The sequence below is a fragment of the Amblyraja radiata genome, chromosome 25 (assembly GCF_010909765.2).
Source record: "Amblyraja radiata isolate CabotCenter1 chromosome 25, sAmbRad1.1.pri, whole genome shotgun sequence".
NCBI lineage: Eukaryota > Metazoa > Chordata > Chondrichthyes > Rajiformes > Rajidae > Amblyraja > Amblyraja radiata.
The window spans coordinates 26,496,178-26,516,815 of record NC_045980.1 but is presented as its reverse complement, the minus strand read 5'-3'; the positions used below and the strand labels follow the sequence as shown (position 1 = coordinate 26,516,815).

At 41.5% G+C, this 20,638-nt stretch overlaps 1 protein-coding gene across 1 annotated transcript; it reads left to right on the top strand.

Moving 5' to 3' along the window:
• The first annotated feature begins 4,959 nt into the window (after positions 1-4,959).
• On the top strand, positions 4,960-19,354 carry LOC116987167 (peptidyl-prolyl cis-trans isomerase FKBP8-like). Its single transcript, XM_033043042.1, has 8 exons — positions 4,960-5,023; positions 5,097-5,266; positions 8,162-8,250; positions 9,085-9,302; positions 9,888-10,060; positions 10,757-10,834; positions 13,698-13,796; positions 19,286-19,354. Exons 1-8 carry the CDS (start codon positions 4,960-4,962, stop codon positions 19,352-19,354), a joined length of 960 nt encoding a protein of 319 aa, XP_032898933.1.
• Positions 19,355-20,638: the final 1,284 nt, after the last annotated feature.

Here is a 20,638-nt window from a genome sequence, read left to right as displayed (position 1 = left end):
ATAAATGGGGATTAATCAAGATAAAATATAAACACAAGCTCAAAAAAAGGTCAATAATATCCTTAAATCCAAATCTAAAGTTTTGGGTAAAAACTGAAGGGAAAAGAGTGGTGATATTCACTAAATAACACTTTCAAAGGTTGCAGGTTTAGAGAATGTTGCATTTATATTGGGCTGTAATCTAGCAATTGGAATGGATAATTGAAACTGTCATTCAATATTTCAAGGTTCCCATCAGTCATGATGAGTGACGATACCAAGAGGAGAACACCCCCAGTATGAGAAATCTAGTTGGCTATTCCATTTGGTGTCTTATTGAATCAAATTTTGTTTTGCCTAATATGCATTTCAATACAAGAAATGTGAAATCCAAAATGCTCTTTCTAAAGAATCTGCTTAATTTCTTTATTTTACATGAAATTAGCAAGTATTTGATTTACACTTGTCTTAAGTGACATGATGTAGAAATCACAAACATGTATATTTCAGTGAGGCTCTGCTTCAGCTAAGGGCTTCTTATATCTGCCAAAAAACTAGGTTCAGCCAGAAACAATTAAGCAGGAATGCAGTATAAAATTCTGCATAATTTCACCTGCTGCTTTTTGCATTCTTTCTTGTCTTTTCCATTTCCAGTGCAGACCAAAATGATGGATTAACTCAGCGGCACAGGCAGCATCTCTGGAGAGAAGGAATGGGTGACGTTTCATAGAAACATAGAAAATAGGTGCAGGAGGAGGCCATTTGCCCCTTCGAGCTGGCACCGCCATTCATTGTGATCATGGCTGATTGTCCCCAATCAATAACCCCTGACTGTCTTCACCCCATATCTCTTGATTCCACTAGCCCCTAGAGCTCTATCTAACTCTCTCTTAAATCCACCCAGTGACTTGGCCTCCACTCCCCTCTGTGGCAGGGAATTCCACAAATTCTCAACACTGGGTGAAAAGGTTTCTTCTCACCTCAGCCTTAAATGACTTCCCCTTTATTCTAAAACTGTGGCCCATGGTTCTGAACTCTTTCAACATTGGGACCAATTTTCCTGCATCTAGCCTGTCCAGTGTTGGTCAAGACCCTTCAGACTAATGTCACGGGAGTAGGTGGTACAGAGATAAAATGTAATCTGAGACAGTAAGACTGGTGGGAGAACTAGGAAAGGGGAGGGGATGGAGAGAGGGAAATTTGAAGTTGGAGAAGTCAATGTTCATACCGCTGGGGTGTAAGTGAAATATGAGGTGCTGTTCCTCCAAATTGCACTGGGCCTTACTCTGACAATGGAGGAGGCCCAGGACAGAACGGTCAGTGGGAATGGGAGGGGGAGTTGAAATGCTGTGCAACCGGGAGATCAGGTAGGTTTATGCAGACTGAGTGGAGGTGTTCAGTGGAACGATCGCAGAGTCTGCGCATGATCTCGCTCATATACAGGAGTCCACACCTGGAACAGCGAATACAGAAGATGAGGTTGGAGGAGGTGCAAGTGAACCTCTGCCTCACCTGAAAAGACTCTGGTTCCTTGGACAGAGTCGAGGGGAGAGGTGTAAGGACAGGTGTTGCATCTCCTGCGATTGCAGGGGAAAGTACTGAGGAGGGGGTGGTTTGGGTGGGAAGGGACGTTGACCAGGGCTGTGCAGAGGGAACGGTCTCTGCGGAAAGCAGAAAGCGATGGAGATTGGAAGATGTGGCTAGTAGTGGGATCCCGTTGGAGGTGGTGAAAATGTCGGAGGATTATGTGCTGTATGCAATGGATCATTGGGTAGAAGGTGTGGACAAGGTGGCCCTTGTTACGAAGGGGGAGCAAGAGCAGAGCTGCGGGTTATCGAGGAGAACCCAGTGAGAACCTCGTCTATAATGATAGCGGGGAACCCCCCATTCCCTAAAGAATGAAGATGACTGATGTCCTGGTATGGAACACGTCATCCTCGGTGCATATGCGGTGTAGACAGAGGAGTTGGCAGTGGGGGAATAGAGTCTTTACAGGAAGCAGGATGGGAAGAAGTGTAGTCTAGATAGCTATGGGAGTCAGTGGGTTTGTAATAGATGTCTGTCGATAGTCAGTCTCCCGTGATGGAAAATTAGCCATGAAGTTGATGAAGTCAGTGAGTTCCGCATGGGTGCAGGAGGTAGCACCGATGCAGTTGTCAATGTAGTGAAGGTAGAGTTTGGGTATAGTTCACGGGTAAACCTCACAACTAATTTCCATCCTGCACTCAAATTCACTTGGTCCATCTACGACAATTCCCTACCGTTTCTAGATCTCACTGTCTCCAGAACTTTGTGTCTCTACCCTGAAACATATTTGCTCTGTGTCAAATTTTATTTTGGAGATCTTTATGAAAGTTTGCAGAATTTACAGCAGAGCCTGCCAGGGCTCAAAGTCCATGTGAGCCGCAACGTATTCTAACTCTTATCTTCTCACCTTGTCCAACATGGTCTGTATCTCTATATAAAATTAAGTGTATTTTCATGTAATTGATATAATTAAAATGGAAGCACAACAGCACTGTTTTCAACAACAAACTGCACTCTGGTTTTGCAATAATTTTGTTGAAATTACTCTCAATAATGGCACTGTGATAAACATGAAAGGGTGTGGAGGGCAAATCCTAAAGGGGATTTGGCTTGAGAAAACAGGCAACCAAAAACAATGCCTGAAAGTAACCTATCTACATTTTTTCTTTACCACATTTACTAATTCAAGCTCCCATCTAGCACAAAATAGTTTTCTCCAACGATAGTCCACATCAAAAAGAAATACAGCCTATGCGTTGTGACCCAATAGGCTTTCTTGCTCAATGGTTCATGCCAAATTAAGTCTTGTGGCAGATGATATTCTAATCAATGGAAATAATATTCTTCATTTTAATACACTGGGTAACATTGAGATAAATTTTGACAAAAATAGGAAGGTTGCAAACCTGAAACCTGAAACATGAACAGGAATTGTTCCTCTTCCCACTGTTGCTGCCTTTCATTTCATTTGCTCACAGGCAGTATTTCTCTTCATTCCCTTCATCTTGTTTTCCCACTCTGTTCTGATGAAGGGTCTTCATCCTGAAAATGTTACTGTTTCTCTTTCCACAGATGCTACCTGATCTGCTGAGCATATTCCATTTTTGTTTCAGATATCCAACATCTGCAGTTTACTTTTTATTTTTTTATTGAATTGTTTGGAGTGAACATTCTCACATGTGGCAAGTTGTGCTTCCCAACATGTGTTCCTTTCCAATGTTTCTGGGTGGGCTAACCATGTGATTCACAGACATTGGGTGCAAGCTTTAGGGTTAGAGATAGTCCAGCCCTTGGTTCAGTCAATCTCCCTAGACCCACACACTCTATGATTGTGGTGACACAAGTATCTGACTTGTATAGGGATCATGCAATCATACTGCAGAGAAGCAAGCCCTTTCCCACCACCTCAGTATTAGAGCCATATCTCTCTTTACCTTTTCTATCTCAGTACTTGTCTAAATGCTATTTAAAGCTTTTAATTGCATCTGCCTCTACCACCCATTCAAGATAACTACTACCCTTTGTGTGAAAAACGTGCCTTCCAGATCTCCTTTGAAATTTCTCCATTCTTACATTAAACCTATGTGTTCTAATTCTAGACTCCCAACATTGGGGGGAAAAGGATTTTGCCTAACAATCCTATCTGTTCACCTCATAATTCTATGAACATCTATTATGTTGCCCCTCGATAGTCTTAGAGGCGACCTTATACAGTGGAATATAATTTCAAGAAAGTACTATCGGAAACATGGAGGGGAAAGCTGAGTGAGGGAAAGTCAGCTCGAAGATAGGGGCAGGATAACACGTGAAAGGCAATAGGTGAACACATGTGTGGGGTTGATGGGCAGATGGTTGGACAGATGAACAAAAAAGGCATGAGATAACAGCGAAATGTGAAAATGATCTAAATTATTCTGATAAATAATGAATGAATGCCTTTATTTGTCATTGTCAGCACTGCATACAACAATTATTATTGCCACTCCATTGGTGCATAATATACAAACATAAAACACAGGACACAATTTTAAAACAATGTTATAAAACTAGGTATCAAGATAAATAAAGAATCAGTATTGCACGTGGAGGTTTGTAGCAGCATGGAAAAGTGCAGCATGAATAAATACTCAGTGTTTTTTTCATATTGAGTGTGTAGATTGCTTTGGGGAAGAAACTGTATCTGAGTCTGTAGGTGCGTGTTTTGGCTGACCTGTAACGCCTGCCAGAGTGCAACAGTTCAAAAATGTGATGTGTGGAGTCTTTGATGATGTAAGTGGCTCTGCTGAGGTAGCGTGAGGTGGCAATGTCCTCCAGAGAGGGCAGTGGGCAGCCGGTGATTCTCTCTGCTGTTTTTACCACTCTCTGGAGCGATTTCTTGTATGCAGCAGAGCAGCCTGCATACCACACTGACATGCAATATGTCAGTAGACTCTCAATGTTTCCAATGGTTAGACAAAACGGTCATACAGAGACATCGGATTGCTTTTGGTCTCATTGTGTTGTGTCGGCCCAGAGTCCAGTTCAATCGCCCCCACCACCCCCGACAGGACACGCGGTCTCCCGTAAACGTTCCTTCCTCTTCAGTAAATTTAATTCTAAACGGCTTCCAAGTGACATCTTTGCAGGAAGCAAGTATCCGCAGTAACAGCAAAACATTCCGTGATGCAACAATCTGTGTTCAAAATGAGTTCTAAACAGTGTCTTGTCATTGAGACGTTTCTGTCTGTAGATGTTGACGCGATCAACAAATGCAGACAAGGTCAGCGTGGAGGGAAAAGTGACCGCACGCTTGTACCGATTGCACCGGGCCGGTCAGGCTAAGCTGGCCTTTTAATGGTGGAATCGGTTCCTATTGTGGTCGGATAATTTTGATTGCAAGCATTATCAAATCTGATAGGCCGGCGAACATCTTGAGTTCACGTCCTTGTGGCCGCCGGAGCTCCAGTGGGCATGATGGACTCAACACATGATGTAGTGGACAATTCAGAAGAAGAGTGGATTGACGTGCTAGGTGCGCGTAATAAACGGTGCAATTACTAACTACAGGTAGAAACTCGTTCTAAACTAATGCCACTCATTCACCGTTGCAGGGAATGGGTTGCTGAAGAAGAAGATTCTAAAAGGTGGCGACGCGCAGCTCGAGAGGCCGGGAAACGGGCAGAATGTCATAATCTGGGTGAAGATCATGCAGGAAAACGGAGATGTCATTCTGGGCCGGCAGAAGCTTTCATTTACTATCAATGGAAGGGATGTCATTAAGGTGGGTGAGCGGAACGCCACCTCACCAAAAGCAATGTCAGCTATGGTCGGAAGGCACACACAGCAGTGAATCAGTCACCTGAGCCCAAACTGCACATAATTCACACAAACAAGCAATTTGCGTTCACCCAGTATTAATATTTATAGCTAATTTAAATCTCCGCAACATCAAGCTAGGTATAATCAATACGCACATATTAACTGTGCAAAATGAACACTCTTCTATTATTCAACCATGTGCTCAATTAAAACAGTCATGATACCTTTAGACTTAAGAGAATTTAGAGATAGGCGCGGAAACAGGCTCTTCAACCCACCGCCGACGAGCGATCGGGATATCCCGTACACTACCACCATCCTACACACTAGTGGCAAGTTGCAATTTTACCGAAGCCAATTAACTCACAAATCTGTACGTCTTTGAAATGTGGGAGAAAACCGGATCACCCGGAGAAAACCCGCGCCGTCACAGGGAGAACGTCCAAACTCGGTACAGAATGCACCCGTTGTCGGGATCGAACCCGAGTCTCTGGCGCTGTAAGGCAGCAGAGGCACCGTCACTCCACTGTGTAGCTCTTTATAAATGACACTTTACACAATCGCATAATAAATCGTGCCCTCTTTAACTAATACTCGATTTGCATAGGCATCGCTACTGTCATTGATACCCCATCAGTGGATTATTATAGGGTGATTTCACGAAAAGTCACTGGATCATAGATCCTCACCCACGTGACCGCAAAATTTAACTGGGGTACAAACGTCACTTCTAGTACATGTTAGTGATGCTAGAAACGCGAACTTTCCAACCTGTTAAAAACCGCGAAAACGGCCCGTTTTTGAGCTGTAAATAACTGTGCCAGTCGGGGTGACCGTGAGACACAGCTATCCTTGACACATCGACACATCGCGCTTGCTCACTGCATTTCATCAAAACTAAGGCATTATTGATGTTTTGATGAAATGCAGTGAGCGAACGCGATAATTCCCGATATTTTCGATCTTTATATCTGCACGGCCAACAACTTCCGCTGTTATTTTCCCTTCAGCGCTCTCTTGTCTTTACCTTCGTTTTTCTTTATCTTCTGGACTCTAAAGTAAGATAACTGTGTCTCACGGTCACCCAGACTGGCACAGTTATTTACAGCTCAAGAACGGGCCGTTTTCGCGGTTTTTAACAGGTTGGAAAGTTCGCGTTTCTAGCATCAATAACATGTACTGGAAGTGACGTTTGTACCCCAGTTAAATTTTGCGGTCACGTGGGTGAGGATCTATGATCCAGTGACCTTTCGTGAAATCACCCTATACACGATTGTAGCAAATTTAAATGTAAATATGCGTGAGTATATAGCTACCACCATCTGTCTGCAAATCAAATCTGTCATAATCAATTCGCGCATGGTTTCCATTTGTAAAGAATTTGAACCTATGATCATTTTACAAATGTGTGCAATCCATCACTGTCCACCTCGCGAGCCTGGGGTCACTCTGTTAATAATGTGAATGGATATTGGTAGAATTACTTTGTAATTGTTATGTAAATAATTCACAGATGTGTATACTGTAGTTCATAGATTGTGTTTACTTTCTGTTACTCCAAGCCAATTCGTGCAGCCTATTTATTGTTTAATGCCCCTGTCCCACTTAAGCCCCTGTCCCACTTAGGAAACCTGAACGGAAGCCTCTGGAGACTTTGCGCCCCACCCAAGGTTTCCGTGCGGTTCCCGGAGGTTGCCGGAGGTTGCATGTAGTGGAAGCAGGTAGGGAGACTGATAAAAACCTCCGGGAACCGCACAGAACCCTTGGGTGGGGCGCAAAGTCCCCAGAGGTTTCCGTTCAGGTTGCCTAAGTGGGACAGGGGCTTTACGATCCAATGAAAGCTCAACCTCTCTCCGTTGAAGTTAGGGTTAGGGTGAGGATCATCACTAATGATTGCAAGGAGCTTGTTGTTTAAGGATATACAGTTACATTGATCTATCTGCTGTGTGTTCTAGTTCCTCCTTAAGCTATGCTGCTTTCCCTTTTTCTGGACAGTATCTCTTTTTAAATTCTACCTACTATTGAACTGGTGGATTTCCTGTAGCTTTGCTCACAAACATTTGGAAAATACAATCTTAGTCATATGCTGCCTTAATGTTATGGGCAGTCACTTCACCTCGTTACTGTTGGAATTTACCACCTTGATCCATGTTTGGACTATAAGATCAGGAGCCAAATGTTTCTGGGGAAAAAATAAATTAATCATCAATAGTGATCAATAGTTCATCAATAGTTGATGGCCCGAACAAAAATCAAATTGTTGGAAGAATTCAAAGGATGAATGGACAGATGACGGTTGGCATCAGAATTTTTCTTCGATGTGAAGAAAAGTCCTGGCCTGAAACGTTATCTGTGCATTTCCCTCCACAGATACTACCTGACTCCAGCACTTTACTTTTGCTCATGATTCCAACATCTGCAGTCTCTTCTGCCACTATTGATGGACAGAGCTGTTTGTAGCACTACGAAAGACACGCCCCCCACCCCCGTGTGATGAAGGAACGTGAACTGGCAGATAATGAGTTGGATTAAGCTTGTCCTGCTTTTGTGAATTCAACACAAAATATCTACTTGGTTGGATAGATGCAATGGTAAACTGCACTAAAACAGCCTAGGTCGGGATATGACTGATATTGGAACAGTCTTCAGTTGAGTACCATCAGCTTCATGTTTAAGAAAGAACTGTAGATGCTGGAAAAATCGAAGGTAGACAAAAATGCTTGAGAAACTCAGCGGGTGAGGCAGCATCTATGGAGCGAGGGAATAGGTGACGTTTCGGGTCGAGACCCTTCTTCAGCTTCATTATCTCTTGATTTCTTTAACACAGTAACTTTCAGAATTGTTTTCTCTCTCTAAGGCTCTGGAGATATGTGTGCCCCTGATGTACTTACATGAAACAGCTCTGATTCTCACAGACTCCAAGTTTTGTTCCGGAAGAGCATCCAGGTAATTAATGTTCATATCTGTGAATCAACTGTGTGTGTTTTTACAGAATTGGCTCTGAATTAATTTGAAGCTGCAGGTTTAGATGAAATCACAAAATAAGAGGAAACATATCAATGTGGTCTGAAGTCGGGGATTGAATTCTAATTCTGATTACAATTAATTTGAATTTTAGTAGATCTCAGGTGATGTTATTCACTGGTGACATGTTGAGTTTCCACCCTAGGGATTTCCTCTCCAACCCAAAAGATGCAGATGCCTGAGATCTGCAATAGAACAGAAAATGGTAAAAAAAATACTCAGCAGCCCAGCCTCTGCATGTATTTATTTTATTGGGCAGTGCTCTTGAAGAGCTGATCCCAGAATAAGAGCTACTATTCAGCTACTGAAATCAGAAATTATTTTAATTGTAAATTTAACTTTCAGAATTCACCAATTTTTTAACGGATTGTCTTGTCTTGTAATTCAGCAGGTTGAGTGTAACAAGTGCAAGATTTATTGACCTCTCTGGCAAAGAAAGTTGGTATTTGCTTACCCAAATTTGTTTTTTATTTGTTGACTGTTATGACTGATTTAAGTCTTCTCCTGTCCTTCCGAAATGCCACCTTGGTTCAAAATGGGATTACTGTAGGGTTAGTGTAAATACAAACCTTTGGTATCCATGTGCCTGTCCAAATGCCTTTTAAAATGTTCTGATATCACCTGCCTCCACTACCTCCTCTGGCAGCTCATTCCATATATGATGGTCAGCATGGACCCAGTGGTCAAAGTGCCTGTTTTCATACTGTTTCTCAATGACTACAACAGAATCTGATCATTTGCTTAATTGTTCTGCAGCGAAGCCTCAGAAGTGAAACCAGGGGGCAGAGTTCTCCTTGAAGTCGAGCTGTTGTCAGTCAGTGGAACTCGTCTGGAGGTTAAACCGAAAGTGGAACAGTTGCAATTAATTAGGGATGAGCGGGAGAAAGGCAACCGATACTTCCAGAGTAAGAATTATAAACTGGCGATCCCCTGCTACACCAGTGCTTTGACAATGATAGATGCCAACACCAGAGGTATTGAATTATTTTCTTGGAATAATTACATTTTCAATTGAAAAGATTAATTTTGAATGTTCTACAGATATAGAGTCATGGAGTCCTACAGCATGGAAACAGACCCTTCGACCCAACTCGACCAAGATGCCCCATCTACACAAGTCCCAACTGCCGACATTTGGCCCATGTTGTTCTAAACCTTTTGTATCCATAATGTCCAAATGCCTTTTAAATGTTCTGATGGCACCTGCCTGAACTACCTCCTCTGGCAGCTCATTCAATATACTCTCCACCCTATGTGTGGAAAAAGTTGCCCTGTCACTTTCCTAATAAATCTTTCCCCATTAACCTCAAACCTATGTCCTTTGGTTCTTGACACTACTAAAATGTATCTACTTCCTCTTTAAATGGTCTCAGTGATCCAGCCTCAGCAACAAGATGAGGTGATGAAATTCCCATACTCTAACACGTTCCTAGGCACTATCATTGAACATAGTTGGCACTGAGAAGCAGTTTGAGCTAATATCCAATTCAATCCTAGTCAGTCATATTGCTGCTTCAGCTGGACTGGAACATTTGTTTAATACTACCTTATTGTTCCAGATGTCCTCAACCATGAAGACGAGAAAAGTCTCCTTGATGAAAAAGTGAAATGCTACAGCAATAACGCAGCCTGCCACCTGAACATGGGAAACATGGAGGAGGCTTTTACCTGCTGTGATATTGTCTTGCAGCACCAGCCCCAGCACTGCAAAGCCTTGTTCAGGAAGGGCAAGGTAGGCGAGGGTGTGATGTGAACCTGGCCAGACACGGTGTTTTTGCTGGAAATTCGACAGCTAATTTTCGTGCACGTTATCCAAATCCCATCCACTGTCACATGTCAAAGAGACTATGTTTATTTGCTATGCTCCTTTGATTGGGGGGGGGGGGGGGGGGTAGATTTGACAACACATGGAAGAGATGATTTTTTATAAGCAATCAGGAGACCCTTGGTTGGTGAATAGAAATAGGCCAAGCAGTCTCTTACACACACTGTCCCGGCAATATATTGATGAAGTCAAGTCGACATTATTGTCATACAGGTATTCACAAGAACGGTGAGGTACAGGTACAATGGAAAATTTGCTTGCAGCAGCATCAAAGGATCATGGACTCAGACAGCTAATGAAAACATAGATTTTGTTTAGATTAATTACGTTATGGATTAATTTCAATACAATAAAAGGAAAAATCCTGCAAAAAGTAGAAAGATTCCTATTAGCAAAATAACAAACAATCTTCTAGTAGCTCTGTGAAGGTCCAGTCCCAGGGGAGGCAATATCTCTCATGCTTTAATGGGGGAGTCAGTCATATCTCATGCTTTAATGAATGCTTATTTGAGAGGGTTTCAATATATCATATCCTGCAATCCCCATTTTTGTTCACGGTAAATTTCTATCTCAATTTCTTTTTTTTTTAATGTTCTTTTTCAGGTTCTTGAGCTGCAGGAGAAGTATTTTCTCTCAATCAAATTTCTCAGAAAAGCTTTACAAGTGGAACCTGCAAACCAGGTAACAATGACCTCAATTAGTCTCTCCCCACAGAACTAACGGAAACGACCTGGACTGTCTATAGATTTGATGCTCCTGATTATGCTGTCTCTAGTCTGCTTGCTTTCTTTCAGCATTTTCTCCAGTCCCTATTGTCTGTTCCTCAATATACACACTTCTTGCAATGATCTCTGGCCTTGGTGAAAACACACCTGCAGTTTTATGGGCAATTTTGATTTTCTTATCTGAAATATATTGACCAGAGAGAGTGTAAAGTGAAGATTCACTGGACTTGTTCCAGAATGGTGCAGTTGCTGTAAGAGATTGAGTCTACGGAACCTTTATTCTCTTGAATTTAGAATAAGATACACACTGGAAATATATGTGTCATAGAATCACAGATTACAGAATATAGGACATCAGACCACAATGTCTATGATAACCATCTTACTCATCTACATTAATACTACTTATCATTGTCTTTTTAATTCTCACAAGGCTTTGCCGTTTGAATGCAGGGAGGATGCTTCATCTTGCTGATGAATCAAAAATAAACAGTCACAATTGCAGAATTAGGCTGATTAGGACTCAGATGAGGAGAAATTTCCTCAGTCAGAAGTTGATTAATCGTTGGAATTTTTGTCCCAGGCCACGTGGAGAATCAGCAACCAAGTTCTCTCCAAACAGAGATCAGTGGATTTCAAGCAATTTGGGAGGTTAGGGGGATGGTACAGGAAATTATGCTGAGATAGATCAGGCATGATCTTGATGAATGCCAGAGAAAGTCCCGTGAGAGTTTGAGGATGTGCTGCTCTGTTGGTCTATTGCAAATTCTCACTGCGGCTGAAATTTGATCTAGCTGATACAATCACAGCAGTCAGGCCTTAAAGGGATGTAGCTGAAGACAAGTTGTACTACCTTACCGACCGAGGAACGCCTCTGATTAGTAACACTGCTGTAATGATGGTAGGGTAATTCCAGAAGGACCTGGCCAGCTTGTTGAAAAACTTCCAGGAATTCAGCCAGAAATTCCAGCAGAGGATGTCCTTGTGAGCAGTGATATTACACAAATGCAGGCTGTGAATCCTTGCACTCTGGGGAACACAGGAAAATCCTTATGCCTGCAGTCCCTTCTCTTGTGGTTGAAGGAACAACAATGACGATAGAATTTGTGATCTTTTTAATGCAGTTATGCAGTGAAATGTGCCTGGGAACAGTGCCAATGGTGTGGAATAATCGTGGGGCTAGGAAGGAGTCACCTTGGCAAATTAACCCGGGTACACGATATGAGAGCTTACTGGAAGACACAGATCTCAATGAAGACAAAAAATACAGTTTGGATATAGGTCCCTTAAATATCACTATTTCAGGGAAAATAGGGTTTACACGCGCTGGCAGGTCTCAGCGTTGTCATTATTTACACCAGTGATGTGAAAATCACATAGGAGATTAACTTTTGGGTGCTACGTTATAGGTTTAGTCTTCTGGAGGTTTTTTTTATCCTCTGTTCAATGTTAAGATAATTTTGAACTATGTTTTTTTTCAGTGATTTTGCAAGGAAATCATTGGGCCAAACCATTGAAGAGGACTTTAAAGTCAGCCTGCACTGTTTCATTAAGTTTGAATAAGCAAGTATAGTCTCACAATGTATCAGAAATGCTAAATCAGAAAAGGTTCAGTCCATCTTCCACCATCCCAGCAGATGTGTGATTCAACAACAATAGTTGTTAATTAATCAAAGCAATTACTTTCTTATAATTAGCCTCTTCAAGGAAAGCTTTGTAAATCACAGGTTTAATATCGATTATTCCTCCCATAGTTTAGGTTTCAAATGACTCATGCACTGTAGTAAAATGCATTATTTTCTATTTTATTTGCATTGAATAAGTCAAGTCAAGTCAGGTTTATTCGTCACATACACATACGAGATGTGCAGTGAAATGAAAAATGGCAATGCTTGTGGATTGTGCAAAAAAACTCCAAATCAAATCAAATTTGAATTACTTAACAGTGGGGATTTCTCACATTTGCTAATTGCCAGTTTGAATTTACCTTACATAGAAGACAGGGTTTGTCCTTCAGTTCTACTGTTCTGCACAGTATCCAGTTCCTAAGAATTCTTAAGCATTCTGGATTGTTCCTTGGATTCTGGACATAAACGCATTGATATCTGTCAATATTAATGAGAGACATGCCTCCATGGTTCAATTGATTGCAATAACAGTCTGATTGCTGAAAGGTAAATTGTAGAATCCAGCATCATGGACACCACACCAACCTGCCGCGAACCATGGCAAATGTCCTCAGTGTGGCAGAGTTTAGAGCACAACACTCCAGCCAGAAGTAGCAAATTCATTCAGTTATGCTGGAATTAGAGGCATATACACAGCAGAATCATAGCAAGAGGGACCAACATCACCCTTATTGTGGGCATCAGTGGTGAAGATGTAATTTATGTTGCACAACAGCTCTGAAATTGCTATTATCACACCCTTATGACAATGACATCAGGCTCATGTAATGGATGCGGAATCAACTATTCCAGTATTGGGAAACAAAAAATGGAATTCCATCTCCTATTTTTACTATATTTTCTTGCTAGGAAGAGTACATGATAATCATTGCACTGGACGTGCCTAATCTCACACTGCCAGAATTTGTCTAAGACCATTAAACTATCCCCATTTATTAAGCCGCTGATCATTGTAGAAATGGGCAATGCCAGCTTAACCTAACATTCTTACCTTTGAATGCTACTGGATGACTTGCCTATGGATATCTCCCAACCAGGAGCCTACAATCGGAAAATTAACAAATAAAAATCATGACTAGTTGTATATTACAGCAGTAATCGAACATGTTCAATTAATGTTTGCACCTGCAGGAAATTGAGAGGGAAATGAAACTTGTGTTTGACAAGTGGGCAGAAAAATCAGAAGGTACCAGCAATGCTAAAACAGTGAATGAGTGCCCTCTGTTCTTGGTAGGTTCAATGTTTCTCACTATTGGAATTTTCTTTGCTATATAAAGTGAATGAAATTAGTTAGCCACATACTTTTAATCCACTTTAATCCACTTCTCACTATTTGAATTTTCTTTGTTATATAAAGTGAATGAAACCACTTCAGATACTCCAATGATTAGGATTGGCAATGTCTAATAGTAAAACCTTGCAGTAACCTTGGTGCATAAATAAGGTGCAGTGTTGCTGTATCTTTACCCTGCAGTTTGTCTTCTCTACAGCCATCAGGCTATTAAACACAACAACAAATAAGCTCTGAGCTCTGAACTGCAAAATACTATATTATTATTGCACTATATTTGTTATGTATTGACCTTTTTACTCTTCCCCCGTTATGTACTATGTTTACATAGTCACATATTCTGTTGTGCTGCAGCAAGTAAGAATTTCATTGTCCCATCCGGGACATATGACAATAAAACACTTTTGACTCTTTACTCTTGACATGCAATATGCAGGTTGACTTGCTTGTCTGATGTAGCCGAATATCCAATCTCCTAGTGTTTGGCATCCCTTTATTTTGCAATGGTAATGGTAAACAGAGGGCACATACTTAAAGGAACAGGGGGGATTTTGAGGATGAAAGAAAAATGTAGTTCACAATTTCCAATTGGAAAGCACTGCCAAGAAGAATGATGGGAGGGTATCCAATGTCAATGTCCAATGAGAAGATAGTTTCACACTGTAGAATTAAAGGATTTTAAGAGTTAAGGAGCAAGAGCAGAAGGAATGAAACTAACTGAAAACTTTTTCTGAGACATTTTCCATCTCTTCCATCTGATTGGCACAATTTATTTCCTAAAAGTGAACCAGTTCTGGTTTCCTCAACACAAATTTCTGAATTTTAAAATATTAGGTAAATGCAAGGTTGTTTTCTCATCTCACCGAATGACAAAATGCATTTCCCATTTTCATTCAGTATATTTCCTCAGACGATTCAGTGACCGGTGTACAAGGACGCCCAGGTCTCGCTGCACTTCCCCCTTATCTAACCTAACCCCATTGAGATAATAATCTGCCCCCTTGTTTTTGCCGCCAAAGTGGATAACCTCACATTTATCTATATTATACTGCATCTGCCACGCATCTTCCCACTCACTCAACCTGTCCAGGTCACCCTGCAACCTCCTAACATCCTCTTCACAGCTCACACTGCCACCCAGCTTTGTGTCATCCAGGATTAAAAGTAACATTAGCAAATTTGCAGATGAACAAAGCTGGGTGGCAGTGTGAGCTGTGAGGAGGATGCTATCAGGATGCAGGGTGACTTGGACAGGTTGGGTGAGTGGGCAGATGCATGGCAGATCCAGTTTAATGTGGATAAATGTAAGGGATAGTGGATGGAGTTAATGGGATAGTGGAGGATGGAGTTAAAGGGAAAGGGTTTCTTAAATGTGTGAGCGTAGAGACAGAGGGGTGTAAATTGACGGTAGAAGCAATAGGTAGCAAGGTGAAAAGTAAAAGTGGCAGGCCGGCAAATCCAGGGCAAAATCAAAAAGGGCCACTTTTCAGCATAATAGTATAAGGGGTAAGAGTGTTGTAAAAACAAGCCTGAAGGCTTTGTGTCTCAATGCAAGGAGCATTCGTAATAAGGTGGATGAGTTGAATGTGCAGATAGCTATTAATGACTATGATATAGTTGGGATCACGGAGACATGGCTCCAGGGTGACCAAGGCTGGGAGCTGAACATCCAGGGATATTCAATATTCAGGAGGGATAGACAGAAAGGGAAAGGATGTGGGGTAGCGTTGCTGGTTAGAGAGCAGATTAACGCAATAGAAAGGAAGGACATTAGCTTTGAGGATGTGGAATTGATATGGGTAGAGCTGCGAAACACTAAGGGGCAGAAAACGCTAGTGGGAGTTGTGTACAGGCCACCTAACAGTAGTAGTGGAGTTGGGGATGGCATCAAACAGGAAATTAGAAATGCGTGCAACAAAGGTAAAACAGTTATAATGGGTGACTTCAATCTACATATAGATTGGGTGAATCAAATTGGCAAGGGTGCTGAGGAAGAGGATTTCTTGGAATGTATGCGGGATAGTTTTCTAAACCAACATGTAGAGGAACCAACGAGAGAGCAGGCTATTCTAGACTGGGTATTGAGTAATGAGGAAGGGTTAGTTAGCAGTCTTGTTGTGCGTGGCCCCTTGGGCAAGAGTGACCATAATATGGTTGAGTTCTTCATTAGGATGGAGAGTGACATAGTTAATTCAGAAACAAGGGTCCTGAACTTAAAGAAAGGTAACTTTGAGGGTATGAGACGTGAATTGGCCAAGATAGACTGGCGATTGATTCTTAATGGGTTGACGGCGGATATGCAATGGAAGGCATTTAAAGACTGCATGGATGAACTACAACAATTGTTCATCCCAGTTTGGCAAAAAAATAAATCAGGGAAGGTAGTGCATCCGTGGATAACAAGGGAAATCAGGGATAGTATCAAAACAAAAGATGAAGCGTACAAATTAGCCAGAAAAAGCAGCCGACCAGAGGACTGGGAGAAATTCAGAGACCAGCAGAGGAGGACAAAGGGCTTAATTAGGAAAGGGAAAATAGATTATGAAAGAAAACTGGCAGGGAACATTAAAAACTGACTGCAAAAGCTTTTATAGATATGCGAAGAGAAAAAGATTAGTTAAAACAAATGTAGGTCCCTTGCAGTCAGAAACGGGTGAATTGATTATGGGGAACAAGGACATGGCAGACCAATTGAATAACTACTTTGGTTCTGTCTTCACTAAGGAAGACATAAATAATCTGCCGGAAATAGCAGGGGACCGGGGGTCAAATGAGATGGAGGAACTGAGTGAAATCCAGGTTAGCCGGGAAGTGGTGTTAGGTAAATTGAATGGATTAAAGGCCGATAAATCTCCAGGGCCAGATAGGCTGCATCCCAGAGTACTTAAGGAAGTAGCCCCAGAAATAGTGGATGCATTAGTGATACTTTTTCAAAACTCTTTAGATTCTGGAGTAGTTCCTGAGGATTGGAGGGTAACTAATGTAACACCACTTTTTAAAAAGGGAGGGAGAGAGAAAACGAGGAATTACAGACCAGTTAGTCTAACGTCGGTAGTGGGGAAACTGCTAGAATCAGTTATTAAAGATGGGATAGCAGCACATGTGGAAAGTGGTGAAATCATTGGACAAAGTCAGCATGGATTTATGAAGGGTAAATCATGTCTGACGAATCTTATAGAATTTTTCGAGGATATAACTAGTAGAGTGGATAAGGGAGAACCAGTGGATGTATTATACCTGGACTTTCAGAAGGCTTTCGACAAGGTCCCACATAAGAGATTAGTATGCAAACTTAAAGCACACGGTATTGGGGGTTCAGTATTGATGTGGATAGAGAACTGGCTGGCAGACAGGAAGCAAAGAGTAGGAGTAAACGGGTCATTTTCAGAATGGCTGACAGTGACTAGTGGGGTACCGCAAGGCTCAGTTCTGGGACCCCAGCTATTTACGATATATATTAATGATTTGGACGAGGGAATTGAATGCAACATCTCCTAGTTTGCGGATGACACGAAGCTGGGGGGCAGTGTTAGCTGTGAGGAGGATGCTAGGAGGCTGCAAGGTGACTTGGATAGGCTGGGTGAGTGGGCAAATGCATGGCAGATGCAGTATAATGTGGATAAATGTGAGGTTATCCACTTTGGTGGCAAAAACAGGAAAGTAGATTATTATCTGAATGGTGGCCGATTAGGAAAGGGGGAGATGCAACGAGACCTGGGTGTCATGGTACACCAGTCATTAAAAGTAGGCATGCAGGTGCAGCAGGCAGTGAAGAAGGCGAATGGTATGTTAGCATTCATAGCAAAAGGATTTGAGTATAGGAGCAGGGAGGTTCTACTGCAGTTGTACAGGGTCTTGGTGAGACCACACCTGGAGTATTGCGTACAGTTTTGGTCTCCTAATCTGAGGAAAGACATTCTTGCCATAGAGGGAGTGCAGAGAAGGTTCACCAGACTGATTCCTGGGATGTCAGGACTTTCATATGAAGAAAGACTGGATAGGCTCGGTTTGTACTCGCTAGAATTTAGAAGATTGAGGGGGGATCTTATAGAAACTTACAAAATTCTTAAGAGGTTGGACAGGCTAGATGCAGGAAGATTGTTCCCGATGTTGGGGAAGTCCAGAACAAGGGATCACAGTTTAAGGATAAGGGGGAAATCTTTTAGGACCGAAATGAGGAAAACATTTTTCACACAGAGAGTGGTGAATCTCTGGAATTCTCTCCCGCAGAAGGTAGTTGAGGCCAGTTCATTGCTATATTTAAGAGGGAGTTAGATGTGGCCCTTGTGGCTAAAGGGATCAGGGGGTATGGAGAGAAAAGCAGGTACAGGATACTGAGTTGGATGATCAGCCATGATCATATTGAATGGCGGTGCAGGCTCGAAGGGCCGAATGGCCTACTCCTGCACCTATTTTCTATGTTTCTATGTTTCTATGTTACGACATGCAAATGGCATGTTGGCCTTCATAACAAGAGGAGTTGATATAGGAGCAAAGACGTCCTTCTGCAGTTGTACAGGGTCCTAGTGAGACCACACCTGGAGTATTGTGTACAGTTTTGGTCTCCAAATTTGAGGAATGACATTCTTGCTATTGAGGGAGTGCAGCGTAGGTTCACAAGGTTAATTCCCGGGATGGCGGGACTGTCATATGTTGATAGAATGGAGCGGCTGGGCTTGTATACTCTGGAATTTAGAAGGATGAGAGGATATTTTATTGAAACATATAAGATTATTAAGAGTTTGGACATGCTAGAGGCAGGAAACATGTTCCCTATGTTGGGAGAGTCCAGAACCAGGGGACACAGTTTAAGAATAAGAGGTAAGCCATTTAGAATGGAGATGAGGAAATACTTTTTCACACAGAGAGTTGTGAGCCTGTGGAATTCTCTGCCTCAGAGGGCAGTGGAGGCCGGTTCTCTGGATGCTTTCAAGAGAGAGTTAGATAGAGCTTTTAAAGATAGCAGAGTCAAGGGATATGGGGAGAAGACAGGAACGGGGTGCTGATTGTGGATGATCAGACATGATCACATCGAATGGCGGTGCTGGCCAATGGGCCAAATGGCCTAATCCTGCACCTATTATCTATTGTCTATTGTCATTGATATTCATAGAAAGTCACAAATTCTTCTCTCTCTTTGATGACTTGCAAGACTTAAGTTTTTTCTTGGTAACATTGTGGAACTGCAGTTGGACACAGGTTTTTGCTAAATTAATGTTTATAGGAACTGCGCTATGTTGTCTGTTTCTTGTGCATTATTTAGCTCCTCTTTCTTTAAAATGCACTTTAATTTTGGTTACATGTCCTGATAGTTATTATATCTTTACCTCCAAGTGGTTTTATTCATATCCAGTTTAAGCTACTTGGAATGCTTTGCTACATTGAAGGTGTGATACAATGCAAGTTATAACTATGGTTGTTGCTACAGGCTGATGATTGTAAGATTAAACAAACAAAGAACCATTCAGAAATGCCAGAAGAATGCCAAAGGATTTAACAGATGCTGAACCTCTCTAAGATTGATTTAGGTATGTGTAATATATTGGTATTTCAAAGAACAAATGTTGATGTGATTATTAGAGGAGACAAAATGAACAAGTGGTAATAAAATAATGGGACCAATTTTGCAGGAGTGATTCATGTATATTCTTCAACCTGAATTCTTCAACCAATTAATAGTTTACAATACTTTGCTTCTACCCATATTTAAAATATTACCGCATCAGATTAAACAAATAGGATTTTTAATGAAAAGCATGATTAATGTTTGTAATGAGCATGAATTGGTGAGAATCATGAACTCAAAGTGTGTTTGATCAGTTATAATCATAACCTACTCTTAAAGTTGCTAATTTGTAGCAAAATATCAAAACTATTACTCAGTCCATCCACTGTTCTTTTCTGCTATCTTAAACCTATCAGATTTCGTATTTTCTAATCCTGTGCCAACCCTGTTTAATATATTAGCTTTGACCATTCAGTTTCTCGTTATAGAAACATTGATTGAAATGAGATAGCTTTAGTGGCCAATCAACTTTTCTGATCCATGGCAATACTATTAATTTCAGCCAATACATCCCACTGAAGACATTAACAGGATTTTTGTTTTGCCAGTTACACATACTTCTTTGCATATTCAAATCAATGGGCAATTCTTGCAGGAGAATGTTTTTTTAATAATGTTGAACATTTCTTTAAAGAGCCTGACCCATCCATCCAGCAGTCACAGTTGCTGCACAGTTCTCTTCATAACAAATCTCAACTGAATTGTCCAAGGCTGGGATCCCAGTCACCAAAGTGGTTTTGGAAGGACCCGCTCAGAAGTGGACAGAAATGCAGATGAAACCCACAAGGAGAGATGTGATTCCCAGGTGAATGTCAGAAACAAGTGCATGACTAAGAAAGATACATTACAGAAGGGTCAGTGGTACTTATAGCAGGAACTTGCCACGGAGGTATCTGGAAGAGCAACAGCCTATTGTGAATGGCAGTACTTTGCTAGCTAAATTATCCCTTCCAGGTGCGAATGCAAACATTGTCTTTATCAAAAATATAATGTTCCTGCTTTGCAAATAGAGGTATGCTTGACTCCTGCCATTAACACAAGCCTGAAACCAACCTGCAGGGAACAATGTATGTTTGCTAATTATATCTTTTGTTTTTTGATTAATCATTGTGTAACATTTTCTTCTCAGATTCTCAGAATATATGCCAGATGCACACATCAGGAGATATATCTATTCCCCCAAAACGGGTTTTTGGGTCCAGGCTATTTCAGAAA